This window comes from Phaenicophaeus curvirostris, chromosome 25, assembly GCF_032191515.1.
Source record: "Phaenicophaeus curvirostris isolate KB17595 chromosome 25, BPBGC_Pcur_1.0, whole genome shotgun sequence".
In the NCBI taxonomy this organism is placed as follows: domain Eukaryota; kingdom Metazoa; phylum Chordata; class Aves; order Cuculiformes; family Cuculidae; genus Phaenicophaeus; species Phaenicophaeus curvirostris.
This window is the reverse complement of record NC_091416.1, coordinates 1,122,825-1,139,391: the sequence shown is the minus strand read 5'-3', so window position 1 is coordinate 1,139,391 and position 16,567 is coordinate 1,122,825. Positions and strand designations below refer to the sequence as shown.

General features: G+C 51.9%; 4 protein-coding genes across 7 annotated transcripts in view; 3 read left to right on the top strand and 1 right to left on the bottom strand.

Moving 5' to 3' along the window:
• Nucleotides 1-947: 947 nt before the first annotated feature.
• On the bottom strand, nucleotides 948-2,940 carry HSPB2 (heat shock protein family B (small) member 2). The gene is made up of 2 exons (XM_069876406.1): nucleotides 2,771-2,940; nucleotides 948-1,889 (listed from the first exon to the last, which is right to left on the bottom strand). The coding sequence occupies exons 1-2, from the start codon at nucleotides 2,862-2,864 to the stop codon at nucleotides 1,438-1,440; spliced, it is 546 nt and encodes a 181-aa protein (XP_069732507.1). The 5' UTR covers nucleotides 2,865-2,940; the 3' UTR covers nucleotides 948-1,437.
• A 1,724-nt stretch (nucleotides 2,941-4,664) lies between these two features.
• On the top strand, nucleotides 4,665-8,167 carry CRYAB (crystallin alpha B). Its single transcript, XM_069876446.1, has 3 exons — nucleotides 4,665-5,146; nucleotides 6,707-6,829; nucleotides 7,838-8,167. Exons 1-3 carry the CDS (start codon nucleotides 4,949-4,951, stop codon nucleotides 8,039-8,041), a joined length of 525 nt encoding a protein of 174 aa, XP_069732547.1. The 5' UTR covers nucleotides 4,665-4,948; the 3' UTR covers nucleotides 8,042-8,167.
• Nucleotides 8,168-10,812: 2,645 nt separating this feature from the next.
• FDXACB1 (ferredoxin-fold anticodon binding domain containing 1) lies at nucleotides 10,813-15,247 on the top strand. Its single transcript, XM_069876567.1, has 5 exons — nucleotides 10,813-10,998; nucleotides 11,325-11,481; nucleotides 11,869-12,072; nucleotides 12,498-12,656; nucleotides 13,383-15,247. Exons 1-5 carry the CDS (start codon nucleotides 10,830-10,832, stop codon nucleotides 14,569-14,571), a joined length of 1,878 nt encoding a protein of 625 aa, XP_069732668.1. The 5' UTR covers nucleotides 10,813-10,829; the 3' UTR covers nucleotides 14,572-15,247.
• Nucleotides 15,248-16,242: 995 nt separating this feature from the next.
• ALG9 (ALG9 alpha-1,2-mannosyltransferase) overlaps nucleotides 16,243-16,567 on the top strand; it is a 55,824-nt gene continuing 55,499 nt past the window's right edge. For all 4 annotated transcript variants that reach the window (XM_069876573.1, XM_069876574.1, XM_069876572.1 and 1 more), the window contains exon 1: nucleotides 16,243-16,356. In XM_069876573.1, the coding sequence (XP_069732674.1) occupies nucleotides 16,259-16,356 (98 nt within the window). In that variant the 5' untranslated portion in view covers nucleotides 16,243-16,258. The remainder of the gene's footprint in view (nucleotides 16,357-16,567) is intronic.

The following is a 16,567-nucleotide window of genomic DNA, read 5'->3' as shown; positions in this document are numbered from 1 at the left end:
TGCCTCAGACATCAAGGGACTGGGACTGCGCTGTGGTCAGTGTGCTACAGGCCACAACAAGCTGGCGTTGTCTTTAAAAAATGAAGGAGAGAGAGCTCTGAAGCATTTGGGACGTTTTTGTCTTAGAATCCACTCCCTGTGCAGCCCCAGCCCTGGCCACGCGCAGTTTTCAGCAGCCCACAGCCCTGGTGTTGCAGAGCCAGAGCAGGGCCGGATGGTATTTCATTCTCCAGTGTGTGCCATGTCTGTAGAAAACAGCTGTACAGGCATTTGTTTTGGTCTGGATCCCACTTTGCCTGGCAAGGATGAAAGAGCAGCCCTATACTGGTGTTTCAGCAGCCGAGGACACGCACTGCATGGGAGGGACCCTTGAGCAGGGTATTTTGGCCCCATGCAGAGTGCAGAAACCCGCAGGTCACATCCCAGCAGAGAGAGGGGGAAGCTCTGTCCACAGGGCCCTTGGGACCTCCTCTCTCCTCTGTGGAGAAGGCATCCCCGGGACCCCCATATTTGGCCAGTGACACAGCATTTTGGCTGCTTTAATTGGCTCTGATCAGCTGAGGATCTCAACTGGCACCCTCTGAGGCCTCGGGGCCATCCGAGGCAGCAGCTGCTCTGCCAGCAGCACACACGATCCCTGGCCCGACATCACCAGGCTACAGAGATGTTTCTCTTGTAGCAGGTAGCATCGCAGTGTCTCGAGAGGGGCCAAATTCATCCCTGCTGCGACCCTACAGAGAGTGCTGGGATGCCAGCAAGGCACTTGGGATATGAGCAGAGCCTCTCCCCTTCGCACTTTGGGGTTCACTCCCCTCACAAGGGCTGAAAAGGTCTGTGTGAACAATCCTCTGCTCCACTCCCCACAACCAGAGCAGCCAAGGCACCGTCCATCCTTCCTGCCACAGAGCGGCTTGGCCAGGAGCAACATGAATCCAAGGCAAACGAGAGAAAATCAGAGGCAGATTTATTCCTCTTTCGTCCCGAGAGCTGCAGGCACTTTTACAGACAAATATGCACCTTCCATCTCCACAAAGACCAGATACCAGCTCAGAAGCGAGGCACTGGGATCATCTCTTCCCTCTTCCCGGTGCCTCTCTGGGCTGGAGCACAGCAGCAGTTTAAGAGCCTGCTGTGACACAGCCTCACAGTTTAGAGTGAGAGTGACCCTTGAGAGAAGAGCACCCTGCAGGGCCCTCAATGAGCACTTGACCAAGGAGAAAACTTGCATGGCAGTCCCTCACTCTAACACTTTAGTTCCCCTCTTTTTTTTCAGTTCCAAGTCCCTTTTTCCAGCCATCAGCTTTAAGAAGCAGAAGTCTGGCACGTACACGGCTGCTCCACAGCCCTGCTAATCACTGATGGTGAGAAACAGGGGTCTGGCACCGTGCATTCCCCATCATCGTCCCTCCCCCTGGTTCCCTCCCAAATCTGGGGCCTTTAGGACTCTTCCTTCCCTTTTCCTTCCTCAGACTGTTCTTCTTGCCCCACTGGCTGCTCCTCTTGGGTTATCTTCACCTCGTTGACTCTGGCTTTCACCTCCTTTCCCGTCCGGGGAGCCACAATGCTTAAGATGCCATCGTGGGACAAGGTGGCCCTCACCAGTAAGGGGTCAACATCCAGAGGGAGGATGTAGGTCCTGGTGAACTCTCGGGAGATGAAGCCGTGGCGATCAGCCTTCTGGGGGTGCTGCCCCACCACCTCCAGCAGGTTGTCTACGGTGCGGACCGTGAGTTCATCCGGCAGGAAGTGACAGACATCCAGGAACACCTCGAATTTGTGCTCATTGAGGTTGATCTCAGAGGTGCCTCGATCCAGCTGCTTATTGATCCGAGGCCTGATGTAGTAGCCGTGGTACAGGGCAGGGGCTAAAATCTCACATGGGGACACACCTGAAAATGAGACTGGGTGAGGGATGTGGGGTTTCCAGGGGAAGGAGTTGGAGAAGGATGGTTGGCAGCAGACAGAGAGGATGACGGCACAAGGCTGGGACCTGGCAAATGCCTTGGGTTTGCCTCCACATCAGCACAACACGGATGGAGTCCCTTGTGGCTCCTACCTTTGTGTCTCCAAAACGTGCACAGAGCCAGATGCCCGCCAGCCGCTGCCTCTCACCACACAGCCGGCAGCCGCCAGCAAACCAGGGGCTGGTGTCCAGCTCTCACGCGTCCACGGGATGGACGGGGAGGGACTGGTAGGGGCACCGGGTGCTCTGCAGTGCAAAGCCCACAGCCAGGGATGGGCATGGAAAATGCTGATGGTGAAGAAATTGCCCTGAAGAACTAAAGGCCTTTTGTGTGCCATTGTCCAGGGGGCTTTCCTTGGAGCTTTTTGCCTTTTCACGCTGTTGTGCTGGTGCTGAATGGTTCTGCTGCTGCCCACATTCCTTCCCCTCTACCAGCCGCTGCCCGCCTTTGTGCTGAACACCCCAGCTCAGCTTTTCTCTGCAGCCTCAGGCTGCAAAAACTGCCCACCCCACCCCCCGAAAATTTTGCTCCCTGCTTGCACAGCATTTGCATGGATGCCAAACCGCCGTGGGCATGAGGGAGGGAGAGGAGACAGCAGCAGGCATGGATGGAGGAAGCGGACCTGGCGAGAGAGACCCTAGCTGCTCCCTGGATATTCCCCCCGATTTGACCTGGGTTCTGCTCAGAATTCCTTGGCTCCGGCTTCCCATGCCTGCTCTGCAGCTCAGTCTCCCCAGAGGGACTCCACCAGCCTTCCTGCAGCAGCGGGGAGAAAGATGCCAGGGGGATCCCATCTCCTTTCTTACCTTCTCCAAAGTTCTGGTCGTAGATCTTGCTAGGGTTGGCAAACTCGTACTCCGAACTCATGGGGTAGGCGTGGGGGACAGTCCGTGCAGCCATGGAGCGTTGGGGAAAGGGACCTTCCGGGCACTGACTGCCTCTGGGAGCGAAGGCTGCAGATTGCAAGGTTTTAGTTGGGCGAATTCCACAGGGAGGAGTGTGTGATAAAAAGATGGACCAAAATAGCCACTCGCACAGGCCCCAGGATGCCTCGCCAGGGTGACGAGGGAAGCTTCTCGCTGCATTCCAGCAGGGAGTGTGGGCACTGCCTGCAGTCAGGGAAAATCCCACACCTCCTCCCAGCCTCTGAGATCCTTTCCTCGAGCAACGGGTGCAGGAGGCAAACAAGCAGCCAAGGGCAGCAGGGAGGCAGCGAGGTGAGCTGGGGGCGGCTGGAGGAGGAGAAGGAAGGACAGGCGCCCGGCTCTGCTGCCCGTGGTGCTCCCAAAGAGCAGGAGGGCTCCGTGTAAGCAGGTTCCAGGAGCTGCTGACAGTGGTCCTGCTGGCCCTGAAGCACCCCAGGAGGTTGGGGCAGTGGCTGGTGCTTGATCAGGTTGTGTAAAGTCTCAAGCAGTCACTATCACACCCACTGCCCCGCTGAGAGCTTAGGACCCGAATCAACCCCTCAAGTGCCCCATGTAAAGGAGCTTGGTTTTCCCAGAAGAGGAGCGGACGGCTCAAGCCTTTTGTTCCTACGGGTGGTGAAACGCTGCAGGTAGTGAATCCGGGCTAGCCAGGATCCAGATCCCACTCCTGACACCCCACAGCCCGGGCCGCGAGCTGCGAGCTGCCTGTCCAGACTGCTTCCTGGCCAGGGCTTTGGCACAATGTAGTGAGACATGGAGAAATGCTTGCGCCAGAGATCGTGAGTTAACCAGGGATCTGAAGCTGGCGTAGATCCAGTTTTATTGAAGGGGGAGCAGGGGACCAGGGAGGGAGTAGTGCCCAGTTAAGCTCCTTGTACCCTGCAACCACAGGTTTCTTTGAGTCTGTGTCCCTGCAGAATAAGACAGCAGGTGCACTGCTGTTGGGGAATTGAGAAGGTATTTATGGCCTGAGCTGTTGCACAGAACAAATTCTGCTCTCTATTCTTGCAGGCAAGCTGAGAGGAAGAGAGTCAGAGCCGTTTGCAAAGGACTGATGGTGCTAGCGGTGAAAATGATGTGTCTGAGCCAGTAATTCTATTTAAGTTGTGAGCTCAGAGGCAGAGACTGACTCTTACCCTTTAAGGGCAGTTGTTAGGCTGAACCCGTTCCATTATTTAGGTTCACAGGCAAGGCAGGAATTAAAATAAATGTGTGAATTATGACATATTAGGAGCATAACTGTAGGAAATCAGCTTCCTGCAGGAGCAAAGGCAGACAGAGGTAGCTCACAACCCTGAGAAGTTATGTCTCCATGCAGCCCCATGGAGGCCACTGGCATGATCACAGCCCTCTGGAGAGCGCTGGGGTCGCAGTGTCGCGCTCTTGCCTCTCCAGCATAGTGGGCAGAAGGTGAGAGATGAGGGGCTGCAGCAATGTGGAGGAAGGTGTCCTTCACCAGCACACACACCGATGGGCACGCAGGGAGCCCCACTGCCACCAGCACCTCAGCAAAGACCTCCTGGGACTTTCCCTGCCCACTGACTAAAGCAGGTCAGGGGCTTCCTTTGCGTTAAGGAGAGTCAAAGCTCTTCCTAGAGTGGTGGGTGATGTGGGGAACTGAAAGCTCAATGCTGGCAGCGGGAACAACAGCCCCTTGTCATTTTCCCAGTGAGCCAAAGATAGGAGCTGCATTGATCCTGTTGGCATCCAAAGCAGCTGGCAGCACTCACCAAGCCTGCCCGGGACTCTGCAGATAAACAGCACGTGGGGAGCGGGGCGGGTGGCTGGGCAGTTTGGCTTCTTGCTGCCCCATTAGGCTCCTTTTCTTCTTCTCCCCTTCCCCCTCCTCCTCAGCAGCGCGTTCAAATCCCCCAGACAGCTACTGGGCACCGCCGAAGGGACCAGCCCAAGAGTGGGACAATAAAATCCCTGACACCACTGTTCAAGAGGCCTCGGGGGGGTGGAAGGCCAAGCCAGCTGCACGGGTATAAAGCTGTCCCACGCTCCCGGCACAGCACTGCAGCACAGTTGTTTGCCAGGCTCCTCCAGCGCACTCCAATGGATATCACCATTCACAACCCCCTGATCCGCAGACCCTTCTTTTCTTGGTTGGCACCGAGTCGTATCTTTGACCAGATATTTGGAGAACACCTGCAGGAGTCAGAGCTGCTCCCTGCTTCCCCCAGCTTCAGCCCTTTCCTGATGAGATCCCCCATCCTTCGGATGCCCAGTTGGCTAGAGACAGCGCTCTCGGAGGTAATCTTCCCTTCTTACTGCTCTTTGTTGTTGTTGTGTGCACAGCCTGATGGGTCTGGAGCTGGAGACCCATGAGAGCTGAGAGCTTGGAAGCTGCTTGTAGGTGGTTATTAGGAAAAATGCTGGGGAAAAGGGTGCTGCATTTGTGCCTCCGCTCCTCTGCACGAGGCAAGAATCTCTGCGTGCTCTGCTAACCATTTATGACTGAGAACAAGCATTGCCAAGTGTTGGGAACAGAGGTAAACTGAGCTGAGTGTGTGTGGCTGTAAATGACTGTAAGAAGAAAGGAGAATGCTTGGTTTCCCTTTGTCCGTTGTGCAAAACTTTCAATCCTGCTCCCTCCTGAGAAGCGAACATCATGAGGGCAATGGGATCCTCATGTCAGGCAGTGTGGGAGCTCACGGCTGCTAAGGCAAAAAGGGCCTGGTTTAAAGAATCACTGCTGAGAAGAGCGGCATTTTAAGAGACAGAACCTAAAAAGGATCATGAGGCAGCCGTCTGCTGGCTTCATGGGCTGAGCCAAGAGGCAGGGAGTTCAAACAACCTTGCCCATTGTGCGAGTCGACTGTCTCATCGACAAGTGCCTCGCAGAGCTATTATAGGGCAAAGGAGGGAGAAGGAAGTACTTTTTATATCCTTGTGTAATGCCTCCCTCAATTTAGTGACCTGGGTCTGGCTGTCCACCGAAGCAGCCATAATAAGCACCACAGAAATCGGCGTCTGACTGTCCCAGGGGAGAAATCATCATAAATAATCTAGAAGGAAGCATTCAGACTCCCAGGTCAAACTGCGGAAACCAGTAAGCCCAGACCTGGCACAGAGGCTGCCTGCGCATCCCACAGAAAATCTCCAGGAGGCTCACGTGCTCCCTGACCACGAACACAGCAGGAAAGCAGAGGGAGCCAGCTCATGTAGCTAAGGCTCATGAATGTGTCCAGGAAAGGCAGAAAATGCAAATTCAGCCTCAGGAAAAAGCAAAAACCAGTATTTCTTAGAGGTGACAAAGTGCAAAATGGAAGGGAGGGAGGTGAGATTAGCAGCAGGTGACTCAGTTCCAGCAGCACTCCTGCTGCTCAGCTAACAGAGTGCACGCTATTTCAGTTACTAAAGAGTGATGATCCAGGGGAAAGCCTACCAGCCTGCAGATGAGTTGCAATCAGCTTCCAGGCAGGTTTTCTTTCCTTGAAAAGACTGTAAAGTCACAGAAACTGGAAAGCTCCGGACATTCTGTAAAGAGAGTGACATGTGAAACCCGTACGCCAACTAAGAGTCAGTTTTAACAAATTCCAATTGAGAGAATCTCTTCCTCACTCCCAAGGCAAACATTTATCGCATGTGTTCAAGAGCAAGCAGTCACATTTTAGATACTGTAGTGATGGGCATTCATGGTCACAGGTCTGCAGGGGACAAAGCCACCCAGGTCAGAATCCCACAACAGAATGAAGGTCAGACAGCGTGTGCGTAGACACCAGCCTGAGTCTTGAACTGCTGTATTCTCAAAGCCTTTCCAAGCTGAAACCCTCCCCTCCTCTTTTCTGAAGGTACCTCTTTGTTTTGCAGATGCGACTGGAGAAGGACAAATTTTCTGTCAATCTTGACGTGAAACATTTCTCCCCTGAGGAGCTAAAAGTGAAGGTGCTGGGTGACATGATAGAAATCCACGGCAAGCACGAGGAGCGCCAGGTACTTCTACTTTAACTGTGCGACTGATAGTCAGTGTGAACTTCCTCATCTATGGTTAAACAAGGAGACTGCAGAGCAATCCTCTCCTGTGCTCATCTCAAATACCTCTAATGGTTTTTATCAGCCAGTCCTAATGGAAGATGCTCTCTGCAACCCCCCGAGCTGGTCTTAGACTGGGCAGCAACAGGGTGGAGATTTATTGCTGATGGTACATGAACTGTGAACTGAACTGGAAAATCATCCTTGAAATGGGCATTTCTGGGCCTCCGTCTGTCATTGAAGAGGCCAGGAATGCAGGGAGGCATTCAATAAGCTAACAACGAACTGTAATAATTAAACCACATAACGAATCAGTGCATTGCCCTGTTCTGTTATCATGAGGCTACCTCTTCCTGAAAAAGGCCCGTCTATCCGTTCATAAGCCTTAAAGGTTCTGTTCTGCTGTCAGTCATCTCACTGCTTGCTGGCTCTGGAAACCTGTGTGGCAACCGGGCAGCCCGAAGTCAAAAGCCACGTCCAAAGCCGTGTGTGACAGCATTTGCCAGCCCACATCTCCCTCCCACCCCTCACCCCAGCACAGAAGGAAATGAATCCTCCTGTTAAAGTAGCTGTGCCTCTGGAATTGTCAGCTCTAAGAGCTTCTGGGAGCACAGATCTGTCAGTCAGGAAACAGCTTTGCTTGTAGCTGGTGGGAGCCTGTAATCCTGACAGAGCTTCTGCAAATTTTTTGGCTAAGAAAATAAGCACTATAGGAGAGATCAGCTTACTAGAAAGCTTGTGTATTACAGGAGCTCTGGAGACCCTCTGGAACAGGCAGGGTCTGTCTTTGGCCAGTTGCGGCTCTTTAGCAAGAGCACCTCATAGTATAAACTCTTCTAATTTTCGGAAAAGCTTTCCTTTGAGAGCTGGAGCTCCCCCATCTCAGACTTTATGCAAAGAGCCCACGGTCTGGGTGGAACTGAGTGAACATTTCTAATCTGGGCTGTTCCTTCTCTTCTCCTTTTGAAGGACGAGCACGGCTTCATTGCTAGGGAGTTCAACAGGAAATACAGGATTCCAGACGACGTGGACCCTCTGACCATAACCTCATCGCTCTCTCTGGATGGAGTCCTGACTGTGAGCGCACCCAGGAAACAAAGCGACGTCCCTGAGCGCACGATCCCCATCACCCGTGAAGAGAAACCTGCAATTGCCGGAGCCCAGAGGAAGTAGCCTGCTGTTTAAAGTCACCCGGGGGGCCGTTCAAGGGCACTTTTCACCTGATGCCATCTATACTGAATGGTTACTCTTATTATTTATGCTGAGTAAGTTTACTAACAAATAAACCATGAACAAGCAGATTGTATTTTTTTTTTGTTTTGAGCACCGAGGACAAGGGAAGTGTTGGGTCAAAAAAGCTCTGCGAGGTTGCTGTGCAGGGAAATGCACCCAGCATCATCCTTGCTTACAGCTTGAGTGGAGGGGTGTCCAGGAGACCTTCTCTTAGTGTTCAGAAACACCTTTGCAAACATCTAATTGCATGAGCCTTTCCCTTCAGTGCTACCAGAGGATTTCAGTGTTTCACAAGCAACAGAAAAGTTTCTCCAGGGGAGATCAGACTGGTGAAACAACCTCATGATAATCGAAACCCATTCCAAGTATGGGTATTAGATAACAACTGATTGGAAGACAACTGTATCTTAAATCTCTAGAGTGACTCATGTTATGGAGAGGCATCCAAACACTGCAACCAGTTCAGAGCAGTTGCAGATGAAAACTGCATAGCTGCAGTAAACAGAGATACATCCAGAGAGGAGAAAAATGTCCTGCTCTCATGGTGCAAATCACATCACTTTGAAACCATGTGATCACTGTCCTTCAAACTATGAACAGGATCTGGTGTCTACAGTATTAATCTGATTTATGCTAATATTGTTGAGGGGTACTAAACACTATTACGTTCTTCTCAGGGGTCACCATCTGCTTATCATCTCTCTTCAAAGAGCCATAGGCTAGTGTTTTCTGTGAGCTGGTTCTAATAAGCTCTTCCAGTTAAGGTGTTAGTTGGGCATGACCAACAAGGGACGGGGTGACTCGCAGTCACTTCTGCATGAAAGCAAATGACAGGAACACATGCAGGTTACCAACAAAACGGCTTGGAAAGCAGAAAGAATGTTTTTCGCATGATACCACATTTGGCTTTAATCTATGACAAGTTTTTCTGCTCAAAGGATATCCTGGTAGTGCTGCTAGCAGACAGCCCTCCTGTTTTTCTGAAGGCATAATCTGCAGGTTCTCTCCATCTCTGTTGCTTTTCCTGCATCCTTCTTGTCCCTTCTCCAGGCATAGAGCAGAGGCAAAGAAAATGCTGCCACCGGGAGGGCTGCAGCCTATCGCGTAGCAGGACCGGGCAGTTGGGTTGAATGAAGGAGGTTCCAACTCTGGGTGGTGGCCCAGAAACCACTGAGGTCCTTGTTCGAATCCTAAAACATGAAACTTAAAATAACTTGAGGAAGGTAGTGCAAAATAGTATGAACATATCCAGAAAGTGCAAGTGAGGGAAATATTTTCTATAAAGCTGGGGTTTATCAGGCTCAGACTTGAGCAAGAAATGGGAATTTTGAGTGAAAGCGCTTTGTGTATAAATGTGATGAGGTTGGCCAGACAAGAGCACTTGGAATGCAGGTACCACTCCCTGAATGACTCGAAATACCTGTTCTGTGGTGGCACAGGAACACAGCTCAGCAATGAGAAAATGACAGAAAACAATTCTGTCATCTCTAAGCACAACTATGGTTCAGAAGCTCCTCTTTAGTTACGCTGCAGATCCAGCAGCCTATGTTTCAGCTCTGTGCATGCACTTCTTATTCTCTGATGCTCTTCCTTGTTGTAATCTGAAGAGTGTGTTTTTGAAGCAGATAAGAAAAAATCAATTTTAGCAGGGCTAAATATAAGTTGAAAACTTAAATATTTTCTGTCTTACAGGAAGACCAATGTATCTGCAGTCACACTATTAATTTCAAATCAATCTAACCTAAAATCATTGATGCCATTGGATTCACAATCTGAACAGCAAATGAAAGAGAGCTGGACTGGGGCTACTGCTATAAGGAGAAAGGCTGAGTTTAAACGAAAAAGCTTTCCTCACATCTTTACTCCTGTATTGGGACTGTTGTAGGGTGTTCATCAAGAAAAGGGTGCTGGCTGCTGCCTTTCTGTGTTTTTATAAAACAGTAGAAAAGACTGGGAGCAGGTTGCAGAAAGGGAAGCTACTCGTGGGTGGATTATCCCTGATGTATTTGTAGCCAGGCATGGAAAGGATAACGCCCTGTGTGCATGGCAAATTAAGTGACCAGAGATCTATGCCAGCAGCATAGAATCATAGAAAGGTTTGGATTGAAAGGTGCCTCAAAGCCCATCCAGTCCCACCCCTGCCCTGGGCAGGGACACCTCCCACTGGATCAGGGGCTCCAAGCCCCATCCAACCTGGCCTTGAACCCCTCCAGGGATGGGGCAGCCACCTCTGCTCTGGGCAGCCTGGGCCAGGGCCTCCCCACCCTCACAGCAAAACATTTCTCCCTAAGATCTCATCTCAATCTCCCCTCTTTCAGCTTATAATCATTTTCTCTTGTCCTATCCCTATCAAGGGTCCCTCCCCAGCTTTCCTGGAGCCCCTTTCAGCAGCAGAAGCTGCTCCAAGATCTCCCCACAGCCTTCTCTTCTCCAGGCTGAGCAATTCCAACTCTCTCAGCCTGTCCTCTTACGGGACAGCCCTTGGGTCATCTGTTTTCCTGAACTGTGACGCTGCAAAACCCGCACCCCTGGCATCCGCAGCTCCTGGCTGCAGCCTGGGACCTGCATGGAGGGTTCAGAGGCCAGTGGCTGCCTGCAAAGCACCAGGGAGGCTTCGCTGCCCTGCAACCGGTCACCCAGGGCACATGAGCGGCGCAGTTTGATGCCATCAATGGCAGAAACGTCATGAGGGAGCGTCATCAGGCTGGCTTCAGGGCTGGCTGCAGCCATGGAGCCGCTGCGCCGAGTCCTGCTGCTTGGGGAGGGCAACTTCTCCTTCGCTGCCTCCCTGTGTGGGGCCACCAGGACCCACGTCGTGGCCACTTGCTACGAGAGCGAAGAGGAGGTGTCTGGGTGGGAGCGAGCCGTGGAGAACATCCAGCGGCTGCGGGAGAGAGGTGGGGGTCTCCCTGGGGGCTGCCTCGGCTCTCCATGGCCCTTCCATGCTCCAGGCATCTCGGGATCCTGCTTGAGCCAGGAGGAGCAGGAATTGTCCATTAGGTTAAGTGAAATACCCCAAACCTAATCAGACAGAAGCAGCACTGAAACAAGCACCAGTTAGCAATAAAGAGTAAAGGGAGGAGGGGTCTGTGTTTCCGAGTGTGAAGATGCCTGGGCACTGCTGCTCTGATACGTGTAAAAATGGACTGGAGGGCTTAAATTGCTGCCTTTCTTTACCAAATTCTGTAATGACAAACATCACAGCCTTGTTTTTCATTTGAAGGAGCTGAAATTGTGTTTTCTGTGGACTGCACCAAGCTGAAGGACTATTTTTTACCAGAAAAAAGAGAATTTGATTGCATTTATTTCAACTTTCCTCACTGTGGGAGAAAGGCTGGGGTAGTGAAGAACAGAGAGCTGCTCTCCCTCTTTTTCCATAGGTGAGTAAATCCGCTGGTGAGGAAACTAGAAGTAGTTCTAGAACCCCTCCAGGGATGGGGCAGCCACCACTGCTCTCTGAATTTGTTCATCATATCTTATCTCAATCTCCCCTCTTTCAGCTGAAAAGTGTTCCCCCTCATCCTCTCCCTGCCCTCCCTGATCCAGAGCCCATCCCCAGCCTTCCTGGAGCCCCTTTCAGTACTGGAAACTGCTCTGAGGTCTCCCCACAGCCTTCTCCTCTCCAGGCTGAACAACCCCTCTCAGCCTGTTCTCAGCCTTGTCTGCTGTCATACAGATTTCTAGCTGTGTTACAGGTGTTTTTCTGACACTATGAAATTTCTAGGTGTGCTAGCAGGATTTTTCTTGTTGCCTGGTTTCCCTTCCAGCTCTGCAGAGGTGCTGGCAGAGGAGGGGGAGGTCCACGTGGCTCTCTGCAACGGGCAGGGTGGGACACCTGAAGATCAACCACAGCGAGAGTGGCACAACAGCTGGCAAATCGTGGCTATGGCAGCAGGAGCTGGATTTATCCTGAGCAGTGTTCATCCTTTCAAAGCAGAGACAATCCATGGATATAAGTGTACGGGCTACAGGTAACCAGCATGTGGCAAACCCAAGAAGTTGGTATTTCTACTATAAATGCCCTAGTATGTTATTTTAGTATCTTGTTTGAGAAGAACTCCCTTTAATTTTCCTTGAAGCAGCTGCAGTTCTTTTTCACCTCTAAGCAGAACAGCCAAGGTAAAGATGTAAGCTCCTTGCCAGAGCAGGTCACTTAGAGTCACGTTCAGCCTCCAAGGATGGAGACTGCACAACGTTTCTGTGCCATTTGTTCCACTGCTTGACCATTTCCCAGTAAAATCATGGCAGTGCTGCATTTTTGTCACCTTGTAATAACACCTGGGATTCAACAAGAGGTGTGTTAGCAGTACACGGAGTTATCTGTGTAACGCTTACTCGTGACACATCAAATACAGGGAATGGTCAATGACCTTGCTCTGCTTTTGTGTGTTGTCAGGAGCCAAGATAAATCCTTCTGTGTAGAAGGTGCTTTAAACCACATCTTCACACGAAGCACGCCGCTCCTGAACTTCAAACCTATGATCTGCGAGGTAGAACTGGAAAGCCAGAAAGTTTCTTTTCAAGTGCCACAAGTACTTGTGGATAAAATTAACAGGTAAGTTTTATAATAGCAGTAACACATACTCCTGCTCTCAGTGGGATTGACCAGCATAGGTGTCAGATAAAATGGAATCGCTTCACTTTCCCTCCATCCCCCTTTACAGAATTTCCTGTTCCATCCTTCCTCAAGTCCCATTTGTGTTGGCTCATATATGTGGCCTACTTAAAAACGAGCGAAACTTTATGTTCGAAACTTTATGTTCGAGACCAGACCGCTGTTTACTGGAACACGCACATAAAGATGAAAGCTTTACTCTTTAATGTTTCTGTACGATGGAAGAAATTTGGGGGCTGACTTGGTGTCTGCTAATACCACAATACTAAGGATAGCCAGGATCAAAAATGCTGACCTCTTATGGAAACTGCTGTGTTCCTTGGAGACTGTGCAGGGCTCGTACAATGTGATTAATTTCTGTAGTTCAGTAATGCCTGTGCTGAATGGAAATGGTGATGCTGACTATTTAGTTCCATTCCTTTTTTACCAGCGCAAGTGCAGTTAATTCTTGATTGCAGCCTGGAGACAAACACCACTGTCCTACAAAGGTGTTGGCTATTGCAGCACCTTTGGTGAAGGATCTGGCTTGTCCAGGTGGTTACTGGAAACCAGCTTAATATCTGAGGTGGTTTTGGGTATTGCTACACTCCAATTATGAACACAGGAAGGCATTTCAAAGAAATCTGTTTAGTGGTGTTTGTAATTTGCAGATCTATTTTTTCACAGGGGTTTCCTAGAACGGAATTCAAATCATCCAGTACGGACAGTAAAGGAGAAGCTCACTGCAGGGCTCAGCCAAGCCTTTCCATTACAAAACACTGACTGCTGCCTTTCTCTGCTCCACCAACGTCACCTCAATGAGGTTTGTCACTCAAATCTCTTTTGGATCAGTCTAAGCCCAGAGGAGACTCCAAGCACTGAAGAAATGTCTCATGGACTGGCAAATGCAGTTTCATTCTCCCATGCTGATCCTTGCAGGGACACAGATAGGAATGGTTGGGTGGATGCACAGGAGGGATGCTGCATTTCAAAACAGTATTATCTAAGACCTTCCCTGCTACCTTGTGCTCAGGCAATAATACAGAGAGGAGCCTTTCTCCCAGGGACGCTTCATGTTCTTTCTGGTCCAGTTTTCAGGAAGTGTCTTATTGCTCCTTACTCCATGCCTGTTTTTCATGAGATGGTTTTTGTATGTGCAGTTGACAGGGGTACAGAGAACAGCTGTATCCACATGTTGGTGAACAGCATTAAAACCAGCATCCATTCTCTTCACCAGACTGTTTCTGGCTTAAAAGTGAACATCAATCTGCAGGAAGCAACGACCTTTGAAACAGCTGAGCTAAATGACTTTGCTGCTTTTGAATCTCAGCTTGGTAAAATTGAGTACTTGATCTGTATGGAGGTCGATACCTTCAGCTCCTGCGAGAAGGGCTCTTGCGTGGGAGTTATAAGGACAGCTTATGATGAACTAGTGAGCAGTGAGCTGGTTGTTGTCTTTGTTTCACTGAATCTTGACCACCTAGCCATGCTGATCTGTGGAATAGCTGACTGGCGAATGCTCTGGACGTCCGACAGGCGGTTCCTCCTTCAGTTTCCTAGAGGAGAGTTAAGGCTTTTCAGGAGTTTTTCTCTTTATCCACCTTCCTACGAGCATGATGTCAGCTTTTGGGTTCCTGATGGGGAACAATTTGATGAAGTTGCTTTTCACACTATTGCCAGGCAGGTGTCAGGTGAAACAGTTATTTCCATCCAGTTAATCGACAGTTTCCAGCACCCAGAGATGGGACGGAAGAGCCTCTGCTACAGGCTGACCTTCCAGTCCTGTGAGAAGGCGCTGAGCCGTCAGAAGGCGGCAGAGATGCAGCTGCTCTTTCGGAAGGAAATAAACCAACGCTTGCGCGTAACTCTTCGGTAAAGCTTTGTATGTTCTGTTTGGGTGTGGCTAGAGCAGTATCCATGCTGGTTGCTGATCTGGAGAACGTGGCCAGCATCTTATTGCACCCAACACCGTGTGTTATCTTGGTGCCTCTTACACAGGCAGCATGGATTGCAACTGCCTAGATGTGGGGAATTCCTGTTAATGGAGACCGAGCACATTCCTGTTCTGCAAGCGTGTAATGAAACCTCATTTTAAACACCGGAGCCTTTTTCGCTAAGGTCCTGCCAGACTGGACTCGTTCTCCTTACTGCTGCCAATTCACTTTTCCTATTCTTGCTTGTGTTTGCCCAGCGCTTTGTACTGGTGGCGATTCCATCAGGCACACTGAAAGAAGGCAGATTTGTTTCCAAAGGGCTGTGTACAGTTTGAGCACTGAAAACATTCTGTGCGGGTGTCCAGTCATTGCGGGAGGATGGTGGGTACCGGGCTGCTGGTGCCAGGGCGCACCCAGGAGGGGCCCAGCTGCACCAACCAGCTTTGTTCCGAGTAGCTAATACAGACGCTGATCCCAAATGGTAATTCCAGTACTAGATCCCAGAGGATACCAGCTGAAACTAAAAGTAAGCCGGGGCCTGGCCAGTGCCCTGGGCTCCAGGGCACTTTGTAGTCCAGAGAGCGGCTTGAGCCCCCAGTAAACAGGGGTGCAGATTTCATGGCTTTGCATGCCTGGTTCCATCTATCCAGGGTCCCAACCCTCAAGCCCGGCTCCAGCACGGTCTGGGACGCAGCAGGCAGCAGCAGCGGCACCTTGGGGAGCACCAATTTGGTGAGAAAAGCCAGGATTTTCATAGAATCATAGAATCACCAGGTTGGAAGAGACCCACCGGATCATCGAGTCCAACCATTCCCATCAAACACTAAACCATTCCCCTTAGCACCTCGTCCACCCGTCCCTTAAACCCCTCCAGGGAAGGGGAATCAACCCCCTCCCTGGGCAGCCTCTGCCAGGGACCAATGACCCTTTCTGTGTAGATTTTGAGGCGGTTTCCCCTGTTTCTAATGCTTCTCTCCCAGCACACACGTGAGAAGGAAGCCGATAGACCTCAGCCTCAGAGAAAACGCGTTCCTCCTCTTTGAAACAGCTCTTGTCACTGCCCTTTCCCAGCTGCTCGGTGCTGCGGGTACCCAATAAAATGCTTTTTCCAATTGCGTGTTCGCCGTTTGGGGGATGAGGAGCTCACTGCGGCAGCCCAGAAAGCCAACCGCGTCCCGGGCTGCGCTGGGACCAGCAGGGCAAGAGATTCCTTTTCTAGTGGGACGGGTGGAACTGGCTTTGAGGTCCCTTCCATCCCAAACCTTCCCCTTTAACTCCATCTTGGAGCGGGGGGGGGCGGGGCGGCCTGGCTGAGGGCAGGCGCGCACCCCGCCCTCTTTGCCCACACCCAAGATGGCGGCCGGCGGCTTCGCTCCCGTCGCGCCCGCCGCTGCCGCGCGGGGCGCCCTCCCGGCTGCGCGTAGTCGGCATGGCCGCCAAGAGGGCCCGGCAGTGGCTTTGAGGTCCCTTCCAGCCCACACCATCCCCTTTAAGTCCATCTTGGAGCTGCGGGGAGGAGGGGGGCAGCCAGGCTGAGGGCAGGCACGCACCCCGCCCTCTTTGCCCACACCCAAGATGGCGGCCGGCGGCTTCGCTCCCGTCGCTCCCGCCCGGCTGCCCGTAGTCGGCATGGCCGCCAAGGGGGCCCGGCAGCGGCCGCGGGCGGCGGGCGGCGGGGAGGCGGCCCGCGCGCGGCACGAGGCGGCGGGAGGCGGCGCGCGGGGCGAGTAGGTGGGGCCGGGGGGCGCCTCGTCGCGGGGGCCGCGTCGGTGTGAGGGGAAGGGGGGGGCAGGGGGCGAGTGACCGGCCCCGGCCGGTGTCCCAGTGGCCCCAGGCTGTGGGTGACCGGCCCCGGTGGGTGTCCTAGTGGCCCTACTGGGTGCTTCCCAGGCCGGTGGGTGCTCCAGTGGTCCTGCTGGCTGTGTGACCAGTCCGGTG